At 45.7% G+C, this 22,253-nt stretch overlaps 1 protein-coding gene across 3 annotated transcripts in view; it reads right to left on the bottom strand.

Annotated features, from left to right (window-relative positions):
* USP13 (ubiquitin specific peptidase 13) overlaps window positions 1–22,253 on the bottom strand; it is a 101,262-nt gene that overhangs the window by 6,489 nt on the left and 72,520 nt on the right. For all 3 annotated transcript variants that reach the window (XM_066601526.1, XM_066601533.1, XM_066601536.1), the window contains exons 12-20: window positions 21,321–21,474; window positions 19,837–20,011; window positions 6,659–6,747; window positions 6,411–6,533; window positions 5,245–5,271; window positions 4,021–4,164; window positions 3,536–3,693; window positions 2,163–2,328; window positions 1,189–1,273 (exon numbers count right to left, since the gene is read on the bottom strand). In XM_066601526.1, coding sequence (XP_066457623.1) covers window positions 1,189–1,273; window positions 2,163–2,328; window positions 3,536–3,693; window positions 4,021–4,164; window positions 5,245–5,271; window positions 6,411–6,533; window positions 6,659–6,747; window positions 19,837–20,011; window positions 21,321–21,474 — 1,121 coding nt within the window. The remainder of the gene's footprint in view (window positions 1–1,188; window positions 1,274–2,162; window positions 2,329–3,535; window positions 3,694–4,020; window positions 4,165–5,244; window positions 5,272–6,410; window positions 6,534–6,658; window positions 6,748–19,836; window positions 20,012–21,320; window positions 21,475–22,253) is intronic.

The following is a 22,253-nucleotide window of genomic DNA, read 5'->3' as shown; positions in this document are numbered from 1 at the left end:
TTGACTCAAGAACTCCATTCTAAGTCAAATAAGCCAACTTCCAAATGTGTATATTCTGAATTTCTGCAGCAGTTCAGAAAAACACTAACGTGGACACTGTGTATATCAGTCCCGGTTCACGATTCCCGTTTGCGCAGTGACAGCTTCCCTTTAAGCATGACTGTTCCCCAAGCTAAGGATCACTGTATGGCAGTGCAGTCAATGCTCTCCATAATTGATTTTATTCTGATATGGTGAATATTTTACATTTGAAGTCTATGCTGACATCTTAAGATTTGCCATAATATACCATCAATGTTGGGACAAACTGTGTGGATCTTGTGTTATATGGATATACACACCAATATTGAATGTCTATACTATTTGAGCCTATATAAAGACATGCTATTCTGCAATGGGGTTCAAGTCTGTGCTTCAGTTTCTTCTGCATTTGGATGGTGAGCGGTGTTGGGAGACATCATACTTTGTACAGAATCAGGTGGGGATGGCAAGGTGCCGCTTTCAACTGCTGAAAAGCTTTGCTTCCCTCTAATTGTACAATCAAAAGAAACTATATTACCAAAATGTGGAATTTAGTTAATGCCTGCTTGGTATATTCAAAATTATACAAATAAGATGTTTAAGTGGTTTAAGTTTTTTTACATAAAATGTACAGAAGCTGTGCATTAGGCCGCCTACACACGGCCAGATTTGCACTGCGGAATCCGAAGCGCGTGTCTGCCTCCAGATTCCACAGCAAGTAGCTGCCATAGCATGTTATGTAAAACAGCGTTTTCCTGCCCATGAATGGAAATCAATTGCGATTTTCCGCTCACGTGTGGGAAAAAAAAAAAATTGCAGTATGCTCTTTTTTAAAGCGGATTCCACGACGACTGCTTTCATGGAAGCGGAAAGGTCGCGGGATCCAGAGCATCGCCTAGCGACGACGCAGCATTATCTATACTGTGCAGGTACACCGGCCGGCACATCCGCAGTACAGAAAAGAACAATGCGGACAGCTATGCAGAGTCACCAGCCGGGCACCGGGTCAAGTTCTGCTGTGGGATCCCGCATGTGGAATCCGACCCACTTGTGTGCAGGTGGACTTACTCAGTACGGTCAGTACAACAGTAGAATGACACGACCAATAAGGATTTTAACATTAGTGTAGAACACAATGCTTGAACAATCATGTTTTCTTATATTTACCTTCCTTCCTTTTTGATATGACACACATAATGCCCAGACATCGTTGATGTTCCTATATGACTGATAAATGCAATGAGTTCATACCCTAGGGGGAAAAAAAAACAATTATCACCTTTAACAGATTCCTTCAGCAGCAGAACATATAGTGAGGCTGAGCAACAAACACTTCAATATGGAACTGTCTGACTGTCTGGGATGAAGTTGTTAGGAAAGAATATTAGGATTCAGTGACTGATACAACTACGGCTTCAGACTTCAATGTGAATCCGGCTGTCAGGGATATTTGCGTTTGTGGCCCGATAATGCAGCAAAAGTGATATTCCAGTCACCATGCATCTGGTAAATGTATATATTTTTAGCCCTTCTGAAGACTTCCTCCAATGTTGGGCACAGCAGATAAGCAGGAGCGACCATCAATCTTAGGCACCTAGTACAAGCTGTTATTATTAGTCGCAGCAGAGTTCTGTGGAGAACCTACACTTAGCAGCTTTACACAACAAAGTTTTTCTAGCCTCAGCAAAAACAAACTTTTACTTTTATGTAAAGTTTGATTTAAAAGGGAACTGGTCACATCCCCAAAGCTCTAGAAAGTAAAGTTATGGTGCTATTCGGGGAGGTGGCAGAAAGCTGGGTGAGGTATTTTTTATGATCACACGCTCCGGCAATCCAGTGGTGTTCCTGTCTGAAGAGAGTGAGATTTTTATGCTGTGTGCTGACTTCAGAGCCCTGTGTACATGCTCTCCCATTGAATTGTGTAGGAGAGCCCACGCATAGGACTCTGGAAAGAGTGAGGTTTCCGTGCCGCACGCCGACTGGCTCGCGTGAGTGGGCGAGTATAAAGTATACCACACCCGACTTCCTGTCACCAACCCTAACAGCATAAACTTAGTTTATGGTGCTATGGAGACTTGGCAGGTTCCCTTTAATGACCAGAGTGAGAATGTAACATCAGTAACAATTATTCCCATTCTTACTTCCATTCCCATCTTTAACTCGAGCTCCTTCTTGTTCATTGTTGGTTAGGATTCCATTTGATTGCTGATGGTTTTCATCATCCACAGACTGTGAAGTATTAGCAGCTTCATCTTCACATTCAGGGTGAGCGAATATCCAGTCTAGGGCTCGCTCCAGATTGTTATTCTAGGATGGAGTGGAAAAAGAGAAAACTTTGTGAATATCTGTATTTTGAACATAAAATTCTTACTAAATTGATAGATTTTAGCAAAAGCTTCAAGGAAAAAAAACGGAAATTGGATCAATATACGTAAAACTTAACAGATCTGTCCATTAACTTAATAGAATTTTTTGTTTGGCTTCCTGAAGTTTATCCTAAATGTATCCTTTTCCTTATTACAATTAGGTTATGCCATCTTGTTGCTTTGCAATGTTCATTTGTTATATCTCTACAGACTGAACACATTGTACACTATATCTGGCAGCAGTATATTTCATGCTCCTTAATAGATATTGGTTTAAAAGGCCACTCTGGAAGAAAAAAAAACAATTTTTTCCATCCCTGCCTTCTTCACCCGATTGCCTGTCATAATTTGGAGGTCTCCTCTGTATATTGCAGTCCCTTCCATGCAGTGCAGCCTCCTGTTTGATACTTATCAGGCACCATCTTTCTGCTGAGGTTTCTGTTTTCAATTCACTATTCTATACCATCAATCCCTAGATGCATCAGTACAGCATTACATGAGCAGGTAGAGACTGTACCATTACACTGCTATTACACTCTATATTCACCTAAATAAGCTACAAACCATAAGTATACAATCAGGAGGATGATCTGTTATCTCCTCTATTATAACTGTGTGCCAGGAGCCTCTACTCATCAGCAGTAACTGTGATAGGAGTGTCACCCCTTTAAATACAAGGGTTAAAGAACAGCCATTTTTATATAAACAGATTGTTACTGTACATATAAAGCTATATGAGGTGGTCACCAGCCAGTATCAGTGTATGTACAGATCTAAAGTGCATTGGGGTGTTTAGGTTCAAAGTATTTTCTATCTCCACACAAGTCTATGGGGTGAATATTCTATAATTGATCATAGAGGGCCTTGACCAAAACTATTCATTAATCGGCCATCAATGTATAGGAGAGGGTCTTATAAGAACTGTCTATATGAGGTTGTATTCTCACACTCCAGAGCTACCAGCAGCAAAAGAACCACAATAATGATTTTTTTCCCACATTCCTGGACAAATGACAACAGAGGATCTTAAAAAGCCACTTTTAGTACTATATAAGTTTCTGTTTAATATAAGGGCTGCCTACTCCTTACTTTTTATTGGGAGCCAGTGACTCTTCACATATTTCACACCATGTTGCATAGTAACTTACTGTTGCCCTCAATGCTTGAAAAGCTACATTTCTCTGAAAACCCATGGATGTGATCAGTGCTACAATTTCTTCTGGTGGTTGGTTGAGCTTTGCAGCGACTCCATGGGAAGGTTGGGCAGATGCAGCATATCCAGAGATGTTTAATGGTTCTGCAAAATCTATTGAGGAACATGGAGAGCATAATTACTTTACACCGAAATTCTTACATAGAAAATCACAGTAATTTTGGTGTTTAAATGTCTTATGTCCTAAGACGCAAACTGGGAAATAAGAGTATGTATTTCATCCAAGGTTAAGCCTATTTCCACAATCTTGGCTAAAATGGGTTGTCCCATAATGACATTCATAAATAATTTCTAATAGCAGCACCTTCCCACTAGTTCAGTTAGGTAATCTTGGGCCCTCGGAAATGTTCAGTTAACACTAAAATCACAGCAGTTTAACCCTCATTTGTTCCTTCAGAACCTCGTGGTAATTTTACTGACCAGGATCTTCCATGTGGGTAATTATCCAGTTGAAGGCTATTTCTGCACCCATACTTCCAGTGTAGTACACAGCCTTCCGACAAGCCTCCAGTGGAAAACCCATCTCAGCTAGTTGCATGACTGAAGACTCATCTATGTCAGGAGCTGAAACAACATGCAGGAGAGCCCATTCAGTATTCTAGTATCTGGAGTCATTGCTTTGTGCTAGTCTGCCCAATAATGGATCCCAATTCTGGTTCTGAATTTTATCAGATACTTTGAATTCAAATCATCATCCACATCAGTATCTAAATCCTGAGGGTACTGGCCCACCCATAGCAGCCAATGAACCCATGATCTCGCCAGCATTATCGACAAGATTGTGCTACCATTGGCTGCCGTTGTGGCTACATTGCAGTTACTGTAACATTAGTCTGTACCCTCTAGGCTGTTTTTCCACACATTGATTTTACTGCAGTTTCACCACATCTCAATGGTGTTTTGGAGCATTTTGGAAGTGCATCTTAATTGCACTCAAACATACATTTAAAACTCCATTTGTTTTAAGACTCTTTCCAACGAGCATAAGCGGTTTTACGTGCGCCTGCTGGCGCCGTAAAAATGCGCGAACGGCCGCACAAATCTAACGTTTGTGTGCCCGTTTAGACGGCACAGGCCAGGCGCATATATGCAGAGGCCGCAATGCCATGTTCTCCTCTTCCCTCCCCTTTGCTGGCTAACCACCTCTCTCTTTCCCTCCATCTGTTTGCAATTGGAGTGGGCGGGATGGGGCGCAGCTAAGCACTCACCCCCTCCCCTTGTCTGCAGCCAGCAATGGGAGGGGGATGGAGCTTAGCTTCACCCCTTCCTATTGCAAACAGCCGGAGGGGAGAAGAGAGGAGGAAAAAAGGGGGAGGGAGTTTAGCAGTTACACTGATTTTTTTTTAACCAAACAAGCACTTAATTAACAAATATCAGTACTAAATATGAATGTAGAAAGAATATGGAATAATTTTATTAAAATCTTTCGTATAGGGAATAGCTTTCTTCCTGGTCAGAAAACATGAGGTAGTTATATAGTACAAGATACCCTTTTATAGATTTCATTTTCAGTCATTAGTTACTTCTCAAAAATGTTAATGTCCCCAGCAACTCCATAAATATAATTTCATTATATTGCAAATGAAATACACAACACACATACTGCAAAGCCTGTTAAACGGAAAGATACAGTTAAACGCATACCTTCCATGAAAGTGTTCCTGAAGCGATCTGTAAATGAACAGCAGAATTCACGTGTTCAATATGTCAGCAGAAAATAAAACTAAATACTTAAAAAGGACAGATGGCATAATTTCCAAGTGCAAAAAAAAACTAAAAACTTTTCCATAGTATTGGAAAATTGTAACACAAAAAAGATTTCTACAGTATATCATTCTTTAGGCCGGTATCACACAAATGGATTTGAATTGCGGATTCTGCGATCGCCGTCCACGAGTATGATATGTGGTAATACACGGGCAATCAAATGTATGGACTTTCACCGTTTCACTGTAACATGCCTGTAGGAATTGCAGATTCCGCAAGCGGAAGAAAATGCGCAGCATGCTCCATGATACCGTGGAGTCTGCTCATATGAGCTCCATTGATCTCTATGGATGCGTTCGATCCACATTGCCTATGCATGCGGATTCGTACTAACATTGCTAGGAGACCAGATCACATCATGTAGAAGGTTTCCCACAATCTAATTCAAACTCAGGATCTCATTCCTTCAAGTCAACAATGCAAACCACTGTGCTGTCTTTAAGGAGGTCGTCCACAGAAGACATTTACCTCCTGTCCATAGGAAAGGTGGTAAATGCCTGATTGCTAGGGGTGGCGATGTTAGAATGGCGATCCTGACCCCGTTCCTCGTCAGTGCAGGACTGCAAAGAGAAGGAGTTTCAATGAAATAAAAAAGGTCAAGCATGTACCCTGCTGCTCCATTCAGTGTCTATGGGGCTGAGAAAAACAGCCAAGTAGCATGCTTGGCTGTTTCCATCTGCCCTGTATACATTAATGAATCCACAGGCTGCATGCTTATTCAAACTGTTCCTCATTGTAGTCTTGCAATGAGGAGGAATGAGAGGCTTGGGATCCCCATCCTAGTGACCATTGGGGGCCCCCAATAAGCAGACATTTACCACCCATATGCTGTAGAGATTATAAAAGCCTTTTATGGGAAATTATCTTTAAGCTATAAATATGCCTTTACTTTTCTTAACCCAGCAATACTTTTATAAATTTTTGCCACAAACTTACCAAGACTGCCATACATTGTCCAAAATTTAGAACATTGATTTGATAGCAAGTCAATCTATACTACCTCCTAAATGAAATGTGAAATATGACTGAGCATTTCCTCCTACCTTTGGGGTCATCTGGAATAACAATAGGGGGTGCAAGGTTTGGGAGCTCTTCTTCTCCTGGCTGCAGACCTTTTGCTCGGAGAGGATTAACATCCAGGATATCAGGCATTTCCACTGCTACATCTAAAATAAAGAATTGAGTAAAAAAAAAAATCTAATTTCTTCAAAAATATAATTTTTTAACTTTCCAAACAATCATACAACCTAAATTTATACAAGACATATTAGCAGTAATGAAAGCCTCCTACCAAGTTTTTTGGGTACCCAGTCAAGTCCAAATGTAAACTTCTTTATCTGAATAACCAGGTATTCTGGGAATGAAGCAAAGCGAGATGTCCTACAAAAGAATCACAAATGGGGTATTTAAGTCACTATGTTGTAATGGCTAAACAGGCCGTTACATTTTCTCAAAGCCCCAAAATTATTAAATAAAATCTCTTTAAATTGTCATTTTAAAACGATTATGCCTCAAATGTCTAGCAACTAGTCCAGAATGTGCCTGAGTGTAGTAGTAAAAGCAGCAGACTAGCAAGATGGACTAGAAAATCCGAATCCCTATTTTTTTTTTTATTGACGCCTCTTTCTTATCTGTCCCAACCATCTGCATTCTAGTTACCAATAATCCATCACCACAATATTCCTGGGAAATCATAGCATTTCTGCTATCCCCACACAAGGTGTGCTGTCATATGCTGCTTTGTATTTTAGGTTGCTTCTGGTATAGTGTGTTATGGCTGGAAGGGGACAGATGACCAGAGGGGGGTCTCTACAACCAGCCCACTCCCGTATCCCTACCTACTTGCCCCTCTGGGCTAAGCCCCAGGGCGACAACTGGGTGTCAATCCCTGCTCTGACCTAGTGACAGGGACCCCAAGGGAGAGGGACAGGAGACGGATGATCAAACAAGCCGGGTCAAAACCTACCAAGAGCGGAACAACAGAGGGCAACACAGAGTAGTCAGGGAAAGCCGAGTCAAACCGGAGAGGCATGTGCGCAGTACAAAAAGGAGCAAGACAGGAGCGGAGTCAAAGGCAAAAATTGGTCAGAAACACAGAGCAGACGAGATCAGTAAATGCGGGTGCTAGCAGAGCTAAGTCTAACCAAACACTGGCAGCCTCTGCTAGTGCGTCCCCGAGCACAGCGGGGCACACGCCACTGGCAAGAGTGGACAACCACCAACATAGGCGAACCTCGACCGGAGCCGCCTGCACTGACACCTGCGGCGCCAGGAGGAGCAGAGCACGAATGCAGTCCGCCAGCACCCCCAGCGGTAACCCTATACCTAACATGGTGATATTCCAAATATTCACAATTTCAAAATCAAGAGCTGGAATACAGCAAATGTTAGAGTAAGGGCTAGTGCACACAGCCGTATTATGGCATTTTTTTTTTAAACGTAGCCATGTTATATCTGCCATATAGATGCATGGGACTTCTACTGTAGATCTGTAAGCCTACAGTTTCGTAAGGGGAAAAAAAATTCTGTCATGTTTCATCCGTCTTGGTATGTATAGAGGGACATCTGAGCCTCTATGGACGCTCACAGGAGATGCGTGGCTCTAGAATCTGTACTCAGGGACTGTATGGCCTCCTTGCTCTGCCATGTGCATGAGCCTTAAGGGGATTATTCTAGGAACCACTAAATTTCCTACAGTAATTTTCATGCCTTGGAGATTTGTGCTATCAGTGCATATTTTTTTTTAGAAATTTCTAAGTCTGTTTAGGGTTTTGTTTGTAGGAAATTGCAGACATTTGGTGAAATGTACGTTATTTGCTGTCTTATAAATCCAAAATGTCAGCTCACCACATGGATACAACAACCGTCGAGCGCACGGACAGGTGCAGGCACACCCCACAGCAATAGAAAACAAAAACCTCCGGCACTTCCGTGGATACCAGGATAAAAGCAGTATTTTATTTTGACAACTTGGATAAAAACCATCTTCCAAAAAAGTTTATTTGCTGTCTTGCCATATATTTAATAAAGATTTGTAAGTTAATTGCTTCATAAATCACCTGTACTATGGATGAGGACAACGTAGGCCAACTCATTTGGCATTTGGGTGTTATGTTATTTAGGGAACCACTTTGAGTACTAAATAAATATTTCTGTATGTACATGCTTAACCCCTTGAGTGGCGGGTTTCCTACGACCCTGTTGTGCCCACCGGGGCAGGTTTTTTAAATGGTATAATCATTGAATTTCAACTAATTTTGCAGTTCCGTTCCAAGAGCCATAACTTTTTCATTTTTCCATTGACACGGCCATATGAGGGCTTGTTTTTTGTGGGACAAGTTGTACTTTTTGATGGCATAATTTTTGGGTATATATAATGTATTGCATAAGATTTGTAAAAACATTTGTAGAGAGATTGGGGGGAAAAAAAGAAATTCTGCCATTTGTTTTTTGGATTTCATTTTTATGGCGTTCAACATGCACAATAAATAGTGTGATAAAATTATTCTCTGAGTCACACGATTCTGGCGATACCAAGTTTATACAGTTTTTATATTTCGGGGAGGAAAAAAAGAAATGGGGAAAAAAGAAAAGAGGGGCCATGTCATTAAGGGGTTAAATAATGTACCAACTTCCTTCTCTGGGTCATTATGTTGCACGGATACCACATGTGTGATTTTATTTTACATTTTTTACAAAGTAAAGCGAGACAAGTGTTTTTATTTTTTTACTTTTTTTTTTTTGTCCCTTTAGGGGACTTCCACAGGGACCCATCAGGACCCCCTGATCACTTTCTGGAGGTCCGATGGTGACAGCCCTTTACATGCTGCAGTGACAGCCCTTTACATGCTGCAGTCACATAGACTGCAGCATGTAAAGGGTTAACACAGCAGAGATCGGAGGTTTTCTCTGATCTCTGCTGTAAGAGCTGGTGCCTGGCTGTCCTCTGACAGGCAAGCACCAGCTCTCCCTGCCACAGAGATCATCGGCTTGCTTCTGACAAGCCGATGGTCTCTATGGCAACCTATAAACAAAACAGGAGACTTAGAAGCAGGAGATTGCCGGCATATCGGCAATATCTTCCTGCTTCTTAATGTCCTTGCTTTGTTCTCTATGGGACTGTGCAGGCAGAGCACACTGCCACAGCTTATGGCATTGTGCTCTGCAGCTCCCATAGTGATACATAGCCCGGAAATCTTCCGGGCTGTATCACTATCGGCAGTGGAGCTCGTCCGGGAAAATTTCCGGGCGTGCCACTCAAGGGGTTAAAGTAAGAAATTACGAAAAGGAAAGTAACAATTGGGCATCCTCTGTCTAGAGGGAAAAACGGTTTCTACATCAGCATAGAAAGGGGTTCTTTACTGTAAGAGCAGTGAGAATATGAAACTCTCTACCTGAGGATGTGGTGATGGCAAACTCACTAAAAGAGTAGAGGGGTCTGGACTAGAGATGAGCGAACGTGTTCTTCCGAGCTTGATATTCGTGCGAATATTGGGGTGTTCGGGATGTTCGTTATTCGTAACGAACACCATGCGGTGTTCTGGTTATTTTCACTTCCTTCCCTGAGACGTTAGCGCGCTTTTCTGGCCAATTGAAAGACAGGGAAGGCATTACAACTTCCCCCTGTGACGTTCAAGCCCTATACCACCCCCCTGCTGTGAGTGGCTGGGAAGATCAGGTGTCACCCGAACATAAAAGTCGGCCCCTCCCGCGGTTCGCCTCAGATGCCGTGTGATTTAGATGAGGGACAGTGCTGTTTGTACCGGAGCTGCTGTAGGGAAAGAATTGGTAGTTAGTGTAGGCTTCAAGACCCCCCAAAGGTCCTTATTAGGGCCACTGATAGCTGTGTGTTGGCTGCTGTTAGCAGTGGCAATTTTTTTTTTCTCAAAATCGCCTCTGCAGACCGTTGCACCTGGCATTAGGGACAGAAGTGCTGCATAGGCAGGGAGAGTGTTAGGAGTGAGTGTAGCCTTCAAGAACCTCAACGGTCCTTTCTAGGGCCATATTTATCCGTGTGCAGTACTGTCCAGGCTGCTGTTAGCTGTGCTGCATTTTTTTTTGCTTCTCAAAATCGCTTCTGCAGAGCATTGCACCCTCCATTGATACTGCAGGGAAAGAATTGTATAGGCAGGGCCACAACACAGTTATTATTCATTGAATATATGCAGTGCTGCCTTTTGCTTGTAAAACAAGTGAAAATAATTCTATTTGTCCGGCCTCTGTCCGTCCTAAGGGCGGTGGACACGTGTCGGCTGCGTGTGACACCTTTAAAAATCATACGCACCCAGCTACGTTTTACTCCTGGCTTCGCCATTTGCTTTCCTTAATTGGGAAAAAAAATACCTGCTCTGCCACAGTTAATAACTCTGCTACCCTCACGTTCTGTGACACATTAGCAGGGACACAGCACAGTTATTAAACTTCTCATGTTCATAGAATATACGCAGTGCTGCCTTTTGGTGCCAAAAAACGGAAAATAATTCTATTTGTCCGGCCTCTGTCCGTCCTAAGGGCGGTGGACACGTGTCGGCTGCGTGTGACACCTTTAAAAATCATACGCACCCAGCTACGTTTTATTCCTGGCTTCGCCATTTGCTTTCCTTAATTGGGAAAAAAAATACCTGCTCTGCCACAGTTAATAACTCTGCTACCCTCACGTTCTGTGACACATTAGCAGGGACACAGCACAGTTATTAAACTTCTCATGTTCATAGAATATACGCAGTGCTGCCTTTTGGTGCCAAAAAACGAAAAATAATTCTATTTGTCCGGCCTCTGTCCGTCCTAAGGGCGGTGGACACGTGTCGGCTGCGTGTGACACCTTTAAAAATCATACGCACCCAGCTACGTTTTACTCCTGGCTTCGCCATTTGCTTTCCTTAATTGGGAAAAAAAATACCTGCTCTGCCACAGTTAATAACTCTGCTACCCTCACGTTCTGTGACACATTAGCAGGAAAACAGCACAGTTATTAAACTTAGATTATTCATTCACTAGAGGCAGTGGGGCCTTTCGTTTTCAAAAAAGGGAAAAAATTATATTTGGCCTGCAGTCTTGCGCCAATTTATTTCCTGCCTGTGAAATCAAATCACTGGTAATACAGCATGCTGAGGGGTAGGGGTAGGCCTAGAGGACGTGGACGCGGCCGAGGACGCGGAGGGCCAAGTCAGGGTGTGGGCACAGGCCAAGCTCCTGATCCAGGTGTGTCGCAGCCGACTGCTGCGCGATTAGGAGAGAGGCACGTTTCTGGCGTCCCCACATTCATCGCCCAATTAATGGGTCCACGCGGGAGACGGTTATTAGAAAATGAGCAGTGTGAGCAGGTCCTGTCCTGGATGGCAGAAAGTGCTTCGAGCAACCTATCGTCTACCCGCAGTTCTGCGCCGTCCACTGCTGCCAATCCGAATCCTCTGTCTGCTGCTCCTCCTTCCTCCCAGCCTCCTCACTCCACTACAATAACACCTGCTCAGGAGCGGGAGCACTCCCAGGAACTGTTCTCGGGCCCCTGCTTAGATTGGGCAGCAGCGGTTCCTCTCCCACCAGAGGAGTTTATCGTCACTGATGCCCAACCATTCGAAAGTTCCCGGGGTCCGGGGGAAGAGGCTGGGGACTTCCGCCAACTGTCTCAACAACTTTCTGTGGGTGAGGAGGACGATGACGATCAGACACAGTTGTCTTGCAGTGAGGTAGTAGTAAGGGCAGTAAGTCCGAGGGAGCAGCGCACAGAGGATTCGGAGGAAGAGCAGCAGGACGATGAGGTGACTGACCCCACCTGGTGTGCAACGCTTACTCAGGAGGACAGGTCTTCAGAGGGGGAGTCAAGGGCATCAGCAGGGCAGGTTGCAAGAGGCAGTGCGGTGGCCAGGGGTAGAGGCAGGGCCAGACCGAATAATCCACCAACTGTTTCCCAAAGCGCCCCCTCGCGCCATGCCACCCTGCAGAGGCCGAGGTGCTCTAAGGTCTGGCAGTTTTTCACAGAGACGCCTGACGACCGACGAACAGTGGTGTGCAACCTTTGTCGCGCAAAGCTCAGCCGGGGAGCCAACACCAACAGCCTCACCACCACCACCATGCGCAGACATATGATGGCCAAGCACCCCGCAAGGTGGGACGAAGGCCGTTCAGCGCCTCCGGTTTGCACCCCTGCCTCTCCCCCTGTGCCCCAACCTGCCACTGAGATGCAACCCCCCTCTCAGGACACAGGCACTACCGTCTCCTGGCCTGCACCCACACCCTCACCTCCGCTGTCCTCGGCCCCATCCAGCAGTGTAGTTCAGCGCACCGTCCAGCCGTCGCTTGCGCAACTGTTGGAGCGCAAGCGCAAGTACGCCGCCACGCACCCGCACGCTCAAACGTTAACCGTCCGCATAGCAAAATTCATCAGCCTTGAGATGCTGCCGTATAGGGTTGTGGAAACGGAGTCCTTCAAAAGTATCATGGAGGCGGCGGCCCCGCGCTACTCAGTTCCCAGTCGCCACTACTTTTCCCGATGTGCCGTCCCAGCCCTGCACGACCACGTCTCCCGCAACATTGTACGCGCCCTCACCAACGCGGTTACTGCCACGGTCCACTTAACTACGGACACGTGGACAAGCACAGGCGGGCAGGGCCACTACATCTCCCTGACGGCACATTGGGTGAATTTAGTGGAGGCTGGGACAGAGTCAGAGCCTGGGACCGCTCACGTCCTACCCACCCCCAGAATTGCGGGCCCCAGCTCGGTGCTGGTATCTGCGGAGGTGTATGCTTCCTCCACTAAAGCACCCTCCTCCTCCTCCTCTGTCTCGCAATCAAGATGTGTTAGCAGCAGCATGTCGCCAGCAGTCGGTGTCGCGCGGTGTGGCAGCACAGCGGTGGGCAAGCGTCAGCAGGCCGTGCTGAAACTACTCAGCTTAGGCGATAAGAGGCACACGGCCCACGAACTGCTGCAGGGTCTGACACAGCAGACCGACCGCTGGCTTGCGCCGCTGAGCCTCCAACCGGGCATGGTCGTGTGTGACAACGGCCGTAACCTGGTGGCGGCTCTGCAGCTCGGCAGCCTCACGCACGTGCCATGCCTGGCCCACGTCTTTAATTTGGTGGTTCAGCGCTTTCTGAAAAGCTACCCACGCTTGTCAGACCTGCTCGTAAAGGCGCGCCGGCTCTGCGCACATTTCCGCAAGTCCCACACGGACGCTGCCACCCTGCGCACCCTGCAACATCACTTTAAGCTGCCAGTGCACCGACTGCTGTGCGACGTGCCCACACGGTGGAACTCTACGCTCCACATGTTGGCCAGGCTCTATGAACAACGTAGAGCTATAGTCGAATACCAACTCCAACATGGGCGGCGCAGTGGGAGTCAGCCTCCTCAATTCCTTTCAGAAGAGTGGGCCTGGTTGGCAGACATCTGCCATGTCCTTGGTAATTTTGAGGAGTCTACCCAGGTGGTGAGCGGCGATGCTACAATCATTAGCGTCACCATTCCTCTGCTATGCATCTTGAGAAATTCCCTGCAAACCATAAAGGCAGCTGCTTTGCGCTCGGAAACGGGGGCGGGGGAAGACAGTATGCCGCTGGATAGTCAGGGCACCCTCCTGTCTATTTCTCAGCGCGTACAGGAGGAGGAGGAGCATGAGGAGGATGAGGAGGAGGGGGAAGAGACAGCTTGGGCCGCTGCTGACGGTACACCGGCTGATTGCCTGTCATCCTTTCAGCGTGTATGGCCTGAGGAGGAGGAGGAGGAGGAGGAGGAGGATCCTGAAAGTGATCTTCCTAGTGACGACAGCCATGTGTTGCGTACAGGTACCCTGGCACACATGGCTGACTTCATGTTAGGATGCGCCTTTCTCGTGACCCTCGCGTTGCACGCATTCTGGCCACGACGGATTACTGGGTGTACACACTGCTCGATCCACGGTATAAGGAGAACCTGCCCACTCTGATTCCCGAAGAGGAAAGGGGTTCGAGAGTGTTGCTATACCACAGGACCCTTGCGGACAAGCTGATGGTAAAATTCCCAGCCGACAGCGCTAGTGGCAGAAGGCGCAGTACCGAGGGCAAGGTAGCAGGGGATGTGCGTAGATCGAGCAGCATGTACATCCCAGGCAGTGCAACAGTCTTTAAGGGCCTGGCCAGCTTTATGGCTCCCCACCAAGACTGTGTCACCGCTCCCCAGTCACGGCTGAGTCGGCGGGAGCACTGTAAAAGGATGGTGAGGGAGTACGTAGCGGATCGCACGACCATTCTTGGTGACGCCTCTGCCCCCTACAACTACTGGGTGTCGAAGCTGGACACGTGGCCTGAACTAGCGCTGTATGCCCTGGAGGTGCTTGCTTGTCCTGCGGCTAGCGTCTTGTCGGAGAGGGTGTTTAGTGCGGCTGGGGGAATCATCACAGATAAGCGTAGCCGCTTGTCAACCGACAGTGCCGACAGGCTAACACTCATCAAGATGAACAAAGGCTGGATTTCGCCAGACTTCTGTTCTCCACCAGCGGACAGCAGCGATACGTAAGCAATACGTAGGCTGCACCCGCGGATGGAAGCTACGTTCTCTCTCACCATCCAAAACGGGGACATTTCTGCTTCATCAATCTGTGTCTAATATTCCTCCTCCTCCTCCTCCTGCTCCTCCTCCTGAAACCTCACGTAATCACGCTGAACGGGCAATTTTTCTTAGGGCCACAAGGCTCACTCAAATAATTTTTCTGAACAATTTTTATAAGTTTCAATGCGCTTAAAAGCGTTGGAACTTTAACTTGAACCAATTTTTCGTTACACTGGGCTGCCTCCAGGCCTAGTTACCACTTAAGCCACATTAACCAAAGCGGTTAATGGGTTTCACCTGCCCTCTTGGCTGGCCATGGCCAATTTTTGGGATGTACATTAGTACTGTTGATACAGCAATTTTTGTGGGCCCTCGCCTACAGTGTAATCAAATTAATTTTTAGCCCACCTGCATTACAGCTGACGTTACCTCAGCTGTGTTGGGCAATGCAATGGGATATTTTTATGTACCGCCGGTGGGTTCCAGGGAGCCACCCATGCTGTAGGTGCACACGGAGTTTTTAATACATGTGTCCACTTCTAAAGAACCCCAGTCTGACTGGGGCATGCAGTGTGGGCCGAAGCCCACCTGTATTACGCACGACATTACTACCTCAGCTGTGTTGGGCAATGCAATGGGATATTTCTATGTACCGCCGGTGGCTTCCTGGCACCCACCCAGGCAGTGGGTCCACAGGGAGTTTAACCTACATGTGTCCACTTGTAAAGAACCCCGGTCAGACTGGGGCATGCAGTGTGGGCCGAAGCCCACCTGTATTACGCACGACATTACTACCTCAGCTGTGTTGGGCAATGCAATGGGATATTTCTATGTACCGCCGGTGGCTTCCTGGCACCCACCCATGCTGTGGGTCCACAGGGAATTATAAATGCATCTGTTTCCACTTATAAAGAAACCCAGTCTGACTGGGGCATGCAGTGTGGGCCGAAACCCACCTGCATTAACCCTTTCCAGTCCACTGTGTGACCTGTGAAGACATTAGGGTTTAAGGCTGTACAGCTCCGTTGTTGGTAGACGTCCGTCGGGGTTCTCTTACTGTATATTGCCAGCCTCTCTGCTGTCGGAGCCTATCCTACGTGTCAGCTCATGCAGTACTGGCTTTAGCCAGCATATAGCGCTGTTGTATAACGGCAGAAAAAGAGTAAGCCCCCTAGGAAAACCATATACAAATTGGATTGGAAAGGGTTAAGCACAACATTACTACCTCAGCTGTGTTGGGCAATGCAATGGGATATTTCTATGTACCGCCGGTGGCTTCCTGGCACCCACCCATGCTGTAGGTGCACACGGAGTTTTTACTACATCTGTACACTTATAAAGAACCCCAGTCAGACTGGGGCATGCAGTGTGGGCCGAAGCCCACCTGCATTAAGCACGACATTACTACCTCAGCTGTGTTGGGCAATGCAATGGGATATTTCTGTGTACCGCCGGTGGGTTCCAGGGAGCCACCCATGCTGTGAGTCGACAGGGACTTCACAATAGGGAGTTGTACCTGCCTGTGTCTATGAATTAAAAAGCCCGGTCTGACTGGGGCATGCAGACACCTTGACAGAATGAATAGTGTGTGGCACATAGGTTCCCCATTGCTATGCCCACGTGTGCAGCTCCTGATGGCGGTGGCACAGGATTCTATTTCTCATTGCTTCTGTACAGCATTGTGGGCTATCGCTCCGCCACTTTTAAAGAGGGTCGCTGCCTAGCCGTGCCAACCTCTGCAGTGTGTGCCTGCGGTCCCTCGTCATGGCAGACGCAATTCTAAATAGACATGAGCGTGGTGTGGCATGAGGGCAGCTGAAGGCTGCCCAGGGACACTTTGGTGTGCGCTGTGGGGGGGAGGGGGTGCGGTTGGGCAGCATGTAACCCAGGAGAAGTGTCAGTGGAGTGTCATCCAGGCAGTGATTGTGCTTTGTTGGAGGTAGTGTGGTGCTTAGCAAAGGTATGCCATGCTAATGAGGGCTTTTCAGAAGTAAAAGATGTTGGGAGGGGGGGGGGGGGCCACTCTTGCGGCTTAATAGTGGGACCTGTGAACTTGAGATGCAGCCCAACATGTAGCCCCTCGCCTGCCCTATCCGTTTCTGTGTCATTCCCATCACTTTCTTGAATTGCCCAGATTTTCACACATGAAAACCTTAGCGAGCATCGGCGAAATACAAAAATGCTCTGGTCGCCCATTGACTTCAATGGGGTTCGTTGTTCGAAACGAACCCTCGAGCATCGCGGGAAGTTCGTTCCGAATAACGAACACCCGAACATTTTGGTGTTCGCTCATCTCTAGTCTGGACACCTTTCTTGTATGTAACAATATTACATGTTCTAGTTACTGATTACTTCAGAAGGGTTGTTGACCCAAGGAGTTATTCTAATTCCAAGATTTGGAGTCGGGAATAATTTTTTCCCCTAAGATAAAGAGAATTGGCTCTACTTCATGGGGGACTGAACTGGATGGATGTCTTTTTTTCAAAAAAAACTTAGTGTGCAAATTTATTCTCAAGTAACAATCCATTTTGCTAATCAGAATATTAAAACTCCAGTTTCTTTTTATTTTGTTCCAAAAATCCAATATACCAGCTTCAAGCCAACTTCAAGTGTCATTGAAGGGCTGTGACTTAAAGCAGACAGCATTCCTTCACAGCAACCAGGATCCTGGAACTTTTGGCAGATAACTGGCACTTATATGGCTTTATAGAGAAGCAGTGGCAGCTTAGATAAGGCTCCAATCTCTTACAATTAACCCAGGGACAACAGATAAGTAATTCAGCGATAATCCAGAGAGAAAATAAATTCCCCAGTGATGGCTTCAGCGGTAAAAGAATTCTCACTCATCCATGAAGACAGCAAATACCCTGAAAGATTCCTTCTAGCTCAATGAAAGGTAATGATAAAATATAAAATAGAGCTCAAATCAATACCGAGTTCTGCACGTACAGCTACAATGACCACATTGAAAAGTGTGCTGGATATGTTGGATGGTTTATATACAATGGTTCAAGATTTGTGCACTTCCAATTCTCATACTTTCATACCCTACTGGAATTTTTTTCTATTATGGTACAAACTGCTGTAAAGTCTTACAAGTGCCACAAGATACAGTTTACTTAAAGGAATGGCCTTATCAAAGGCAACCTTATTAATGTAAGAGCCGCCCAGGCTAAATGGTAGTCAGCCATTCAGATTAACATGTAATCAAACAAATAAGAGTGCTAGATGCTCCTTGTTAGCAGGTGGTCAGAATGGCCATATTCCCTAATATGGATTATATAATCTCTGTAATAATCCAGATAAATATACAAATGTAAAAAAAAAAAGCACCTAGGAGTTGTCAGAATCGATTAAGCTTTCTCTGTGTGATTGTAACATTGATATAAGGGATTACAATATCAGAGCAAAAGGAGAATTTATTGCAGAAAACTGAACACTTGAAGGGAGGCTCTAGTACCCTGTTGTACTGCCCCTAGATTGGATACAAGATGTGATACAGGTGGGCATGGAGGCTCTAGTACCCTGTTGTACTGCCCCTAGCTTGGATACAAGATGTGATACTGGCAGGCATGAAGGCTCTAGTACCCTGCTGGGCCACCTCTAGCTTGGATACAAGATGTGATGTGGGTGGGCATGGAGGCTCTAGTACCCTGTTGTACCACCTCTAGATTGGATACAAGATGTGATACAGGTGGGCATGGAGGCTCTAGTACCCTGTTGTACTGCCCCTAGCTTGGATACAAGATGTGATACTGGCAGGCATGAAGGCTCTAGTACCCTGTTGGGCCACCTCTAGCTTGGATACAAGATGTGATGTGGGTGGGCATGGAGGCTCTAGTACCCTGTTGTACTGCCTCTAGCTTGAATACAAGATGTGATAAGGATGGGCATGGAGGCTCTAGTACCCTGTTGTACCACCTCTAGCTTGGATGCAAGTTGTGATACGTGGGGGCATGGAGGCTCTAGTACCCTGTTGTACCGCCTCTAGCTTGGATACAAGATGTGATAAGGATGGGCATGGATGCTCTAGTACCCTGTTGTACCACCTCTAGCTTGGATACAAGATGTGATACAGGGAGCGTGGAGGCTCTAGTACCCCGTTGTACCGCCTCTAGCTTGGATACAAGATGTGATACAGGGGGGCATGGAGGCTCTAGTACCCTGTTGTACCACCTCTATCTTGGATGCAAGATCTGATACAGGGGGGCATGGAGGAATACAGGTTCTGTATGGCCTCTTGCGGAATATCGGTCCACATTTGCTGTAACTAAGCCTCTAGAGCGCGCAAACTTGTAGGCTGTTGAAGTTGGCATTCCCAAATGGTCCCCTACATATTCTAATTGTGATAAGCTGATGACTGGGCAGGCCATGGAAGTGTGGCAATGTTATGTGAGCTATTGAGATCTTATTAAGATCATGCAAGCAGTCCATGCATGATCTAAATAAGGAAGTGAGAGAGTATATGAGCATGGTCCCTTTAACTATAGGGCAAACGGTACATTTGCACTGTGCCGCCTGGCAGCACCAGGCCCTCTAACAGCGTACCACTTTTAACTCTTTCCCCATCCTCAGTACACAATTACAGTTGAAAGTTTTGCGGAAATTAAGAAAATAAGAAATACTCAACCTCTTGTGTGCTTCTGTCACTCCAGTCCCTACAGGCTTAGCTCACTTCTGGGTCCAGTAGTTACGTGTCCATCTAAGCGTGTGACCACTTCAGCCAATCACCAGTCTCAGTACTGTTGGGGCCAGTGATTGGCTGTAGAGGTCATGTACTTAGATGGGCACGTGACCACTGGAACCAAAACTGAGTGGACAAGATGGGGAAATCACATGTAGAAGTTAGAGGGATGGAGAGGAGGGGGGGGGCACTTCCTCTTTACCATATTGTTGATTAGTTCCAGGAGGCTCATTACTGTACTTAAGAGAAGGACACTTACTTAACACCTGCAGACTTGGCTTGAAGAGCACTGCTCCAAAAGTCGTCTACATTGTCAGGCTCAGTGAAGGCCTGAAGACAGGCACTGAATGGGATCCTAGCACGGACAATTTCCGGGGGTGGTCTTTTTGAACTTTCTGCCTCTCTTCTCTTCAATTCATAAGCAATCAATTCATCTGGAATAGATCCATATAAATACTACAATTAGATGTATGACTGGTAGAGATGTGAGGTTAATATAAATGCACTGACTAATAAATAGAATATAAGACCGATACAGCTCCAAAATTAGAAAAATGTGGAACAGGCACTTCAATAGCATTTATGTATTTCCACATGACCCATGATTGGAGCTGTTAACCCTTTAAATTCTAACAGCGTCATTTAAATGCCCTGATCGATGTTCGGGGGTCCCGTATTGCCCCCTGCGATGAGATTGTGGGCTGCAGTGCGGTTGCCAAGGCAGCCGGGGTCTGTGAAAGGCCCCAGGGCTGCCATTGCAGATTGCCTGTCAAACCGCAGTATAATGTAATGCTTTAAAAAAAAAAATTTGTTCAAAAACTTTCTATTAATTATTTAAGAAATTAAACAGCGCCAGAATACCACTTTTTTCATCTCCCCCCCCCCCCCCCCCTTTCTCCAGGAAAAAAATGTATTAAAAAGCTATCAAAAAGTTGCATGTACTCCAAAATGGTACCAATAGAAATTATAGGACGTCCCACAAAAATGAGCCCTTGCACAACTATGTTCAAGGTAAAATAAAAAAGTTATGGCTGTGAGAAAATGGCAACAGAAAATAATTGAAAAAAAATTTAATATCTTAGGAAAAGATATAAAAGTAGTACAGCCAAGAAAAAAAACCTATATAAATTTGGTATCATAGTAATCGTACTGACCCATAGAATAAAGTAATCATGTCATTTTTGTTGCACTGTTTATGCCGTAGAATCAAGACCCTCTCAAAGATGGCGGAATTTTGGTTTTTTTCTTTTTCACTCCACTTAGAATTTTTTTTAAAGTTTCTCAGCACATTGTATGGTACATTAAATAGTAGAGCCTTCAGACATCTATGTCGATGGGTAAATAAAAAAAAGTTATGATTTTTTTTTTATTTTTTTTTAAAGAGAGGAGGGAAAACCAAAAATTGAAAAAAAACAAGAATGCAAGTATTTACTAAGGCCGCGGTCAGACAAGCTTTTTTTCGCACATGAATAGATGTGCAAAAACAGCGTCTCTATTAGAATCAATGCTTTCCAATGAAAGCGTTCACATGTCCGATTTTTACAAGCGCAAAAAAAAATAAATAATAAATCGCATCTGCAAAATATAGAACATGCGAGTGTGAATGCACTTGTTTACGCTATTTTTCTACATGCGATGCGCTTTTTTTTTTGCCGTGGCTATTTATGCGCAAAAAAACGCTCATTTGACAGAGCCCTAAAACAGACATAACTGGTCCTCTCCAAGTAATGCTTGCAATGTTACCTTTATTTGTTGCAGCTTCCATGGCCACAGGCAACTGCATGATGTAATCAACCCTTTCCGTGTAGCGAACTTTCCTTGATTGGCAACATTGAGTCCGCTCTTCTACCAGAAACCTGAAGACGTCGCTAGGATTTTCTGAACCTATGCTATTTCTCTAAAAATCAAAATAGAATTTCTTCAGAATAAAACAAGTCAAGCAGTGATGAGAAATAAAATAAAAGGTAATTAAACAAAAGGTCAGCAATAGGAACTGTCATGCTCGGTGCATTTTAGTTGCAGTGGTGTTGTTTTTTTTGTTTTGACCTTTATGGCTGTCAAGATACTGAATGTACTTTTGTGCTTAATCTATTTCACTCTAAGAGGTAGTAATTGTCCCTCACCAGCTTGTCATAAACACAGTAATGTCTAATACTTCATAGCCTGAAGAGATTTCTTATTTTTACATAGCAGAAAGCACCACGGCAGTGCTCCAACCAGTGACCCAAAAGCCACATTTAGCTCTCAGGCCCGCGGCACATGGCAGTGCTCCAACCAATAGCTCAGGAGCCATATCTAGCTCTCAGGCCCTGGCACATGGCAGTGCTCCAACCAGTGGCCCAGAAGCCACATGTAGCTCACAGTTCCGTGGCACGTGGGAGTGCTCCAACCAGTAGCCACATGTAGCTCTTAGGCCCCGGCACATGGCAGTGCTCCAACCAGTGGTCTAGAATCCACATGTAGCTCAGTCCCCCAGCATGTGGCAGTTCTCCAACCAGTGGCTCAGAAGAACTATGTAGCTCTCAGGCCCACGGCATGTGGCAGTTCTCCAACTAATAGCTCAGGAGCCATATCTAGCTCTCAGGCCCTGGCACATGGCAGTACTCCAACCAGTGGCCCAGAAGCCACATGTAGCTCACAGTCCCACGGCATGTGGGAGTGCTCCAACCAGTAGCC

Source organism: Eleutherodactylus coqui, chromosome 1 (genome assembly GCF_035609145.1).
Source record: "Eleutherodactylus coqui strain aEleCoq1 chromosome 1, aEleCoq1.hap1, whole genome shotgun sequence".
NCBI lineage: Eukaryota > Metazoa > Chordata > Amphibia > Anura > Eleutherodactylidae > Eleutherodactylus > Eleutherodactylus coqui.
Note: the sequence above shows the minus strand (reverse complement) of the source record. Positions and strands in the feature narration are given on the sequence as shown.